The 9,956-nt window shown below is 41.6% G+C and overlaps 1 protein-coding gene across 1 annotated transcript; it reads left to right on the top strand.

Moving 5' to 3' along the window:
* Positions 1-816: 816 nt before the first annotated feature.
* LOC309546653 (olfactory receptor class A-like protein 1) lies at positions 817-1,770 on the top strand (the record flags this gene model as incomplete). Its single annotated transcript, XM_082246378.1, has 1 exon — positions 817-1,770. The coding sequence occupies one exon, from the start codon at positions 817-819 to the stop codon at positions 1,768-1,770; it is 954 nt and encodes a 317-aa protein (XP_082102504.1).
* Between the last annotated feature and the right edge of the window lie 8,186 nt (positions 1,771-9,956).

The following is a 9,956-nucleotide window of genomic DNA, read 5'->3' as shown; positions in this document are numbered from 1 at the left end:
GCAGCAGCCTTATATATTGTGGGGCGTGGACTTAGCCCCTGAGCCATAAATGGCTAAAGGCATCCTGCCTTTGGCCAATCATGGCTCTGACAGGACATTGTGCTGTGATTGGCCAAAGCATACAGGTCAGGTGCATGCTTTGGCCAATCATCAGTCATTTATTCACTGCACCAACGCAGTGCATTACAGGGAGCTCATCCGTGGGCAAACTTCTCACCGAGCGCCCCATTTGTTTGTGTGTTCGGCGAACACATGAACGGCTGATGTTTGAGCCGAACTTACATTCGACTCAAACATCCAGCCAATCCCTAGTTAAAAGGTGATAGCTAGAATTCAGCTATAAGTTGTTAGTCAAGTGCATCTTGATCTGCTAGTACATCTAGCTCTATCGTTTCCCCAGTTTGACAATGCTGCTGTCCAAAGGTGTCTCCACTGTTTCTCCATCCAGCGTGGAGTCACCATAAGACAGGAAGTCTGTTACTGAAAGGAAAAAACGAAGGGAAAAAAAACTTACAAAAAAACAAAAAGCGGTCACCACATTTAATCATTGATAAGTTGTTTCATTGTTGGTTTCATTTTTGGTCTTGGTTTTAAAACCACTTTAGTACAAACATTGATTCTGATATAGTTGAAAACACATATTTGGAAAAGTTCCTTCCTAGTGTGTTTGAACATGTCATCATCCCTTATACAATTGCCAGTATTCCACTAAAAGAACATCTTATAACTTTGATGTACAACAGCTAATACATTTTAAAAACAATAACACCTTGTTATTTTTTATTTTCAGGTGTGGTGTTTTGCTACCTTAGGGGAATGGATATACATATTCTAAAGGCCTTTATCTTCATTCTTTTGACTGTGACTGGTATTCCAGGAAACCTTTATATTGTACTCCAGTTTTTGGTTATTAGGTTACTAGAAAAGAGGCTTCTACCATCCAATATAATTCTGCAAGTCTTAGCATTTGCAAATCTTCTCATTGTCTGCTCTCGTGTCATCCCACAGTCGCTGAATGCATTAGGAATTGAGGACTTAATGGATGACCTAAACTGCAAGATATCTGGATATACCTACAGAGTTGGTAGAGCTATGTCTATATGCATCACCACCTTGCTTAGCTGTCATCAGTGCATCATTATTGCCCCAAGTACTAAGATCTGGGTCTATTTAAAAAAAAAGGTGTCTCCTAATATAACACCAATCATTCTTGCCATTCTTTTGATGAATCTTGCCCTTTATCGCACAAGTTTTATGTATGCTAATGCCAGAAATAACAACACTTCCCCATATACACTTCATCTGGTTTACTGTGACACTGATTTTCAAACATATGTATCTTATATTGCCAACGGGGTTGTTTTTGCCTCCAGGGACTTTCTTTTTGTTGCTATAATGGCTCTTGCAAGTTTTTACATTGTGTATGTACTACTCAGGCATGAGAAAACTGTAAAAAGCATACGAAGTTCAAACAAAACAAAAAGTAAATCAATTGAGTATAAAGCTTCTAAAGCTGTAATACTACTAGTCATATGCTATGTGATGTTCATGGGGTTGGACAATGCCATGTGGATCTATACTCTGACTCTATCAAATGTTGGAACCAACATGAATGATGCCAGGGTTGTACTAGCTTGTGCCTACTCTGCAGTGTGCCCCATTGTTATTTTTGTTACCAATCCTAAAATACAGCAATGGTCACGGTATAGATTTTGGAGAAGACTTCAGGATCAACCATCATCCTTCTCAAGTGATATTCATTTGAAGTAGTGATGAGTCGAACACCCCTGGTTCGGTTTGCCTCAAAACTCCCGAACATGGAAAAAGTTCGGACCCCAATCGTAAAACCTAATAAAGTCTATAGAACCTGAACTTGAAAAATCAATAGTCCCCATTTTGAAGGCTTATATGCAGGTTATTGCCCATAAAAAGGGTACGGGGGCCTGGGTACTGCCCTGGGGGACATGTATCAATGCAAAACAAAATGTAAAAAAAATATATCTTTTTTAGAAGAGCACTAATTGTAATGATGCTTAAAGTGAAACAATAAAAATGAAAAATTCCTTTTAAGATAGTGCCTGTAGGGGGTCCCCTTAGTCTGCCTGTAAATTGGCAGAGCTCCCCTGCCCCAAAGCCCCCAATGTTAAGGACATGTGGCCTGATATAGGTCAGGAGGGGGGGTGCTCCCTCTTCCCCCTCTTTCCTGGCCTGCCAGACTCCATGCTCAGATAAGAGTCTGGTATGGATTTTGAGGGAGGATACTTCATTTTTAAAAACAATTTTGGCATGGGGCCAACGCCATTTTTTAATCACATTTTAGAATTGCCAGCACGTTTTTATTTTCCTTCAGCTGTCAGCGGGGAAAACAATTAAAATTTTATTAAATGAATAATTTAAAAATACCTCCCTACATACATCCAAATTAGTAATGAGCAAACCAAGCAAAGTTCAATTCGCTGGACGTTCATCAAATCCAGTGAAAACCCCAAAGTTCCCAAGACTCACTGAAAGCTAAGGGAGCTGACTTGTTAGTGTTTTCTGGCTATTTTAGGGCCAGTTTCCATGCTTTTTTTTGTTAAAGAAGTACATGGGTAGCTGGGCTCTGCCACCAGGGACATAAAACAGTAAAAATACTGTTTTATGGGAAATAGGTCTTAAAGGGCAACATTAAAAATACACAATTCCTTTAAACAACGTGAAGCAGTGTTTGGAGTTCTATTGTTTCAGGGTTGGAGTTTAGCATTTTAGTTTTATTCTTTTGAGGTAAGAATATTTTTATATGTTATTTTGATATCTTAGTTTAATGCATTTTGTTTTTGGAGGGGGGGATTAGCAGTGTCAAGTGCACCAAAGCACCACAATCTCAATCACTCCATTTCCACACTGCACTTCACTGTAGTGTAACAGTGAGGCAGGATCGGTGCAGTGTTCGAGACCAAGAGCGCTCCTTCACTGACCAGCCAGGACTTTTCTGTTGAGTGAGTGCCCACTTAGCTGCAGGATTTTACTGAAGCTGTTTCTCTCCAAGTTTCATTTGTGCTGCAACATTGTATTATTGTGAGTACATACTGTGGATGTGTTTACAATAAATGCCTTTTAAAACAATATCACATTATGTGAAGTTTCTTTTTATGGTGGTTATCCATACATCCATCCACCTGGATCCCTGGAGCACTGCTACATTCAGACAGTGAAGGATCACTTCCTGGGAATTAAAACAAGTTGAGCTTGCCTATCTTGAGTAAAAAGAGTCATGTACTTTTGGTGAGTGCAATCTTGATTGTAAGGTGAAGGGATGAATAAGGAACGGTATCAATTTAAATAAAGATTCACGGGGGGGGCAGTTTTTTTAAGGATCATCCAAGAGGAAGAATTTTATTATACTCTTTATTATGCTGGACACTTTTCTGTTTTTTTTTTTGTTTTTTTTTTGTTTTTGTTTTTTTTTTTTTCTCTTGGACTTTTTTTTTAATTACTAGGTGTGTTACAGGGACTCCAATTTTCACTCAGCTCTTTGTATGTGGACTTTTCACTATTTCTGTGTGGATTATAAATGTTTTTGCTCATATGCATAGGTAAATTATTCTAGATTCTATTATATGATTTTAGAATGATGATAGTGTTGTACAATATGAGGAAACCTTTTGATTCACATGTGGTGCTACCCCCACAGGGGATGTAGGGGGATGTCTTTTGAGATTTATTGCTTGTAAAACTTGTAACAGGAGAGGGATTGGGGCATCGGATACTTCAAAAATGCTAGCAACATCAATGAGAGGACAGTTTAAACCCTGACAGCTGGGGACCATGAGGTATCTTTCTGAACAATCTTAAAGCCTCACATATGTGGACCAGAAGGCAAGTCACTTTGGCACCTTAGATCGGCTATATAGGTATCTAGAAGTGCTGCTAACCATCCGTAAATTTATGGACGGTTTTTAAATAACAAACAGGAAATGCATTTGCCCCGGGGGACTTTAAATGAAGCTACGCACTCAAAAATAACATGGTGCAGTGTTATACCAATAGTTCAAATGTTTAATTAAACAACCATATGGATAATAATCACATTCAGTAAAACCAAGTTAGACTGATCAAAAGTAAAATACATGTACAATGTGTACAAAATAAAATAGAGTATACAAGTAACAGCATAAACATACAAGCATGTTACAAAAGACATGATAAAAAAATAAATGTGGGTGCTGCACGCCAGCGTGGTGATTTTTCCACACGCTGCCATTTGCGAGGAGACTGCTGGCTTCAATATACACCCGGTGACCTTGCAGAGTGTGTTCTCACGCTGCGGCTTCCCCCGCACCCCTTTGGCAGCACACATGGCGTTGGGGGATGCCTAGAGTGGTTGCCTTGGGATCTTCTTGAGAGAGCAGGACCTCACTTATGTCGATTGATTTATACTATTATTTATATTTAATCTTTTACATCAGTCACTGATTGGCTTCCTGGGTTGTTTTCAACCTAAATCTAGGTATATGGACACACACATTGTCACCAGCATCATCACCAGCAGTCCTGCTCTCCCTGTAACCCATGTGCCCACCTGACCCCCCCCCCCCCCCCATGGCTCCCGGGTCAGACCTTCCAGCAGACCGCTGTTTCCAGTGCTTCCATGCTAAGACTGATCTAGTAAGTATGGAGCCTTCATGTTTTGTCCGTCTTTCATTTGACACTCCATATGTGCACACACATATCATTTACAATACTATTTTACCTTAGATGTACACCTACTCCTGAGGAAGCAAATTACATTTTGCGAAACGTGCAGAGTATAAAGGGTGCTATATTTTTTTATCATGTCTTTTGTAACATGTTTGTGTGTGCTCACAATGTATGTTGATGCTGTTACTTGTATACTCTATTTTATATTGTACACATTATACATGTATTTTACTATTGATCAGTCCAACATGGTTTTACTGAATGTGATTATTATCCATATGGTTGTTTAATAAAACATTTGAACTATTCGTATAACACTGCACCATGTTATTTTTTAGTGCGTAGCTTCATTTAAAGTCCCCCGGGCAAATTAATTTCCTGTTTGTATGAAATTTGGGATGGAGGCTACCACTCTGATGGGAGATCCAGATCACACCTTCCTTGTATGATGGTTTTTAAATAACAGGCACTTTTCTCTTGTCCGTAAATTTCTGTAGACAGGTGAAAATTGTCCATAAAAATCTCCTTGGCCTTGGATCGGGCAGCGGTGTGTGACTTATATTCACACACTCCACCACAAAAGTTGTGGCCGAGCTTGGTAGTTCACTAATCGGCTGGCTTTAGAACTGCACATGTGCAGTTTAGAGTTGCTGCGAAGGATTTTTTTTTCAAAGTGATTTCTCTCCATCTTCTCACAAGCCACGGGTGGCCCACTTCCACCAGCAGCCAGGCCAGGAATGTGTGTGTAAGGGAGCACTCTGGCGAAAAATGTAAGGGGGCACTAACTTAGGGGGCACTTTGGAGGAGTATGTAAGGGGGCACTCTGGAGGCACTAAGAGTGCACTGTGGAGGATGTAGGGGGACACTCTGAGGTACTAACTTATATTCTGCAGAGTGCTCCCTTATATCCTCCTCCAGAGTGCTTCCCTAGTACCTCCAGAGTGCTCCCTTAGTACCGCCAGTGTTCCCTACTTAGTACAAGTAAGGAGGCACTTTAGAGGATATAGGGGGCACTATGGAGGTGCTAAGAAGGCACTCTGGAGGAGGATTTAAGAAGGCAGTCTGGAGGATGTAAGGGGGCAATAGGAGGGCACAGGCACTCTGGAAGAGGATGTAAGGGGGCACTCTAGAGACACTAAAGGGGCAGTGTAGAAGATGTGGGGGACACTCTGGAGGATGCAAAGGAGCAATGGCACTCTGGAAGAGAATTTAGGGGGGCATTCATTTAGGGGACACCTTAGAGGAGGATGTAAGGGGACACTCTGGAGTTTGTAAAGGGCACTCTGGAGGTACTATCTTAGTACCTCCAGAGTACCCTCTTAGTTCCTCCAGAGTGTCCCTTTACATCCTCCAAAATCCCCCCTTAGTACCATCAAAGTGCCCCCTTACATCCACCAGAGTGCCCCTCTAGTAATAAGGGGGCACTCTGGAGGCACTCTGGTGGTAGTAATTGGGCACTCTGGAGGAGGATGTAAAGAAACACTCTAGAGGATTTAGGGGAGCATGCTGGAGGTACTAATGGGGCACTAAGGAGAGACTCTGAGGGATGTAAGGGGGCACTCTGTAGGTACTAACTTAGTACCTCCAGAGAACCCCCTTAGTACCTCCAAATTGCCCCCTTACATCTTCCAGAGTGAATACTTAGTACAGTACTGTAGTACTAAGTGTGCACTTTGAATGTTATAGGGGGCACCTAGGAGGTGCCAAGGGGCACTCTGGAGAAGGATGTAAGAGGTCACTAAGGGGGCACTCTGAAGGATATAAGGGGCACTCTAATGGTACTATTTTACTACCTAAGAATAATTTAGCCTTTAAATATTGATTACCTTAGTTTATAATAGAGGTTTCTGTCATATATCAGGTTTTCAGTAAAAAATGTGCTTCATAAGTAAATAATTCATGTTTTGTCAGTAAACTAAGTCAATGGGAGTTGGCAACACTGGTACCCAGGGCAACGTCAGGAACACTCCACAGACCAGGAGGGCATTTTTCACAAAGCTCAGAGTCCAGGACACTGCTGAGGAAAGTGGAATGGTCAGTATCTGAAGCCCTGTGAGAGCTGTCTTAGTCCCAGCTATATATATATATATATATATATATATATATATATATATATATATATATATACATATATATTGTACAGGACACCAAGGATGGGTGTTTGGAGTATTTGAGTTGTGGTCACTTTAAGGGAAATATTTTGGGTGCTCAGGAGTCTCACCCGCGATGGCTGAGGAATTCCAGTCTAGTCAAGTAAAGGAGAGGACTGACTCGCAGTCTTCCCAGGATTAGTAGTGGCTTATTTGGGATCCTGAATTTTGGAGGTTTGGAGTGATATTCATGTGGGAAATGGACTTCCACTCCTAACTACAGGGACTCCGGTCCATACAAGGTTAAACAAGGTCTCCAGGAACATAAGGCAGGAAGCTCCTAATGCTAGGGGCAGGAGTAAGATTTGAGAGGAGACCTGGCTGTGTGTTGCACATGTGGACCAGCAAACATCTGAAGCTGGACGCTGCTAACTCTAGGATAAAAGCCCCGATATTTCTGTTTGTGCTGAAGATAAGCAGACTTTTACGTTGTGTTATTTAAAGTTTTGTATTGCAGCTATATTCTGTTTTTTGTTTGTAATAAAATGGCTGTTGCACTTGATCCAGAGGTGCTATACCTCCTGAACAGTACTATATATATATATATATATATATATACAGTATCTCACAAAAGTGAGTACACCCCTCACATTTTTGTAAATATTTTATTATATCTTTTCATGTGACAACACAACATTTTGCTACAATATAAAGTGGTGAGTGTACAGCTTGTTTAACAGTGTAAATTTGCTGTCCCCTCAAAATAATTCAACACACAGCCATTAATGTCTAAGCCGCTGGCAACAAAAGTGAGTATACCCCTAAATGAAAATGTCCAAATTGGACCAAATTAGCCATTTTCCCTCCCCAGTGTCATGTGACTCGTTAGTGTTTCAAGGTCTCAGGTATGAATAGGGAGCGGGTGTGGTAAATGTTGGTGTTATTGCTCTCACTTTCTCACCGGTCACTGGAAGATCAACATGGCACCTCATTGCAAAGAACTCTGAGGATCTGAAAAAAAAAAAAAAAGAATTGTTGCTCTACATAAAGATGGCCTAGACTATAAGAATATTGCCAAGACCCTGAAACTGAGCTGCAGCATGGTGGCCAAGACCATACAGCGTTTTTTTAACAGGACAGGTTCCACTCAGAACAGGCCTCGCCATGGTCGACCAAAGAAGTTGATTGGACGTGCTCAGCATCATATCCAGAGGTTGTCTTTGAGAAATAGACGTATGAGTGCTGCCAGCATTGCTACAGAGGTTGAAGGGGTGGGGGGGTCAGCCTGTCAGTGCTCAGCCCATACGCTGCACACTGCATCAAATTAGTCTGCATGGCTGTCGTCCCAGAAGGAAGCCTCTTCTAAAGATGATGCACAAGAAAGCCCGCAAACAGTTTTCTGAAAACAAGCAGACTAAGGACATGGATTACTGGAACCATGTCCTGTGGTCTAATGAGACCAAGATAAATGTATTTGGTTCAGATGGTGTCAAGCGTGTGTGGCGGCAACCAGGTGAGGAGTACAAAGAGAAGTGTATCTTGCCTACAGTCAAGCATGGTGGTGGGAGTGTCATTGTTTGGGGCTGCATGAGTGCTGCTGGCACTGGGGAGCTACAGTTAATTGAGATAACCATGAATGCTAACATGTACTGTGACATACTGAAGCATGATCCCCTCCCTTCGGAGACTGGGCCGCAGGCAGTATTCCAACATATCGACCCCAAACACACCTCCGAGAGGACCACTGCCTTGCTAAAGAAGCTGAGGGTAAAGGTGATGGACTGGCTAAGCATGTCTCCAGACCTAAACCCTATTGAGCATCTGTGGGGCATCCTCAAACGAAAGGAGGAGGAGCACAAGGTCTCTAACATCCACCAGCTCCATGATGTCATCATGGAGGAGTGGAAGAGGACTCCAGTGGCAACCTGTGAAGCTCTGGTGAACTCCATGCCCAAGAGGGTTAAGGCAGGGCTGGGAAATAATGGTGGCCACAAAAATATTGACACTTTGGGCCCAATTTGGACATTTTCACTTAGGGGTGTACCCACTTTTGTTGCCAGCGGTTTACACATTAATGGCTGTGCGTTGACTTTACATTGTAGCAAAGTGTAATTTCTTCAGTGTTGTCACATGAAAAGATATAGAAAAATATTTACAAAAATGTGAGGGGTGTACTCACTTTTGTCAGATACTGTATATATATAGTTTTATTTGTAGAGTAGTTTAATATTATTAATATTATTTTTTTTCATATATATATATATATATATATATATATATATATATATATATATATATATATATATATATATATTTCTGGTTCACAAACATATTCACCTTTTGATTAGCATTGAGGGGTTGCATTATTATGAATTGCACTGTATAGTAGCACTAAGACAATCTCTGTCTGAAATCACTATTAGCTGTTCCTCAATACTCTAATTTTACACATTAACAAAAGGCTAATGGAAGAACTGATATAAAGGGATGGTACAGGCACATTATCCAAGCCCCAGTATCAGTTATGCTTTGCCACCTGACCACATAGTCACATTGAACAGTTGCTGATTGGCATGTATCTGGGTCCCACACATTTAGGCCATTCAGCAGGAATTTCTCTACCCTGCTACCAAGGCATTGGGACACAGATCAGAGGGATTGATAAAAATCACACCGACTCTGCTTCGTCTTATTCAAATAAGGGGGACACAGGGCTCAAGGGACATTGGGAGCAATTAATGCCACCCTATTCCTCTCGCTCCAAGCACAAGGACTGTGCACAGCATGCTGCCCAGCACTCCTCATAGTGGAAGTCTAGAATCTTTGGGGGCCTTCCCACAGATCCACCTCTGCTGTCTCCACCACTAGTAAGCCTAAAACATCTCAGAAACCCTTATAAATGGGTAAAGAATTGGGGCTCTCTCTCCCAACCAGCTGCTGTATCCTCTCAGGAACACTACATCTCCCAGCCTCAGATGACTCTCCTTCGGACTCCACCCCAGTTTCCTGTCCCCAATATCTTCCATCTGACTTGAATGCCCATGATGTCTATCCTGACTCTGATGTGGACTCAGAAGATTGTGTAACTTGGAGGGACTAATCTCGCTGCATGCCGATAAAAAATGACTTTTGCCTGTTGAATCAAGAAGTCTGTGACGGTTGTAGATCTGAAATTACAATCCTTCA

This window comes from Pelophylax lessonae, assembly GCF_965119305.1.
Source record: "Pelophylax lessonae genome assembly, chromosome: 2".
In the NCBI taxonomy this organism is placed as follows: domain Eukaryota; kingdom Metazoa; phylum Chordata; class Amphibia; order Anura; family Ranidae; genus Pelophylax; species Pelophylax lessonae.
Note: the sequence above shows the minus strand (reverse complement) of the source record. Positions and strands in the feature narration are given on the sequence as shown.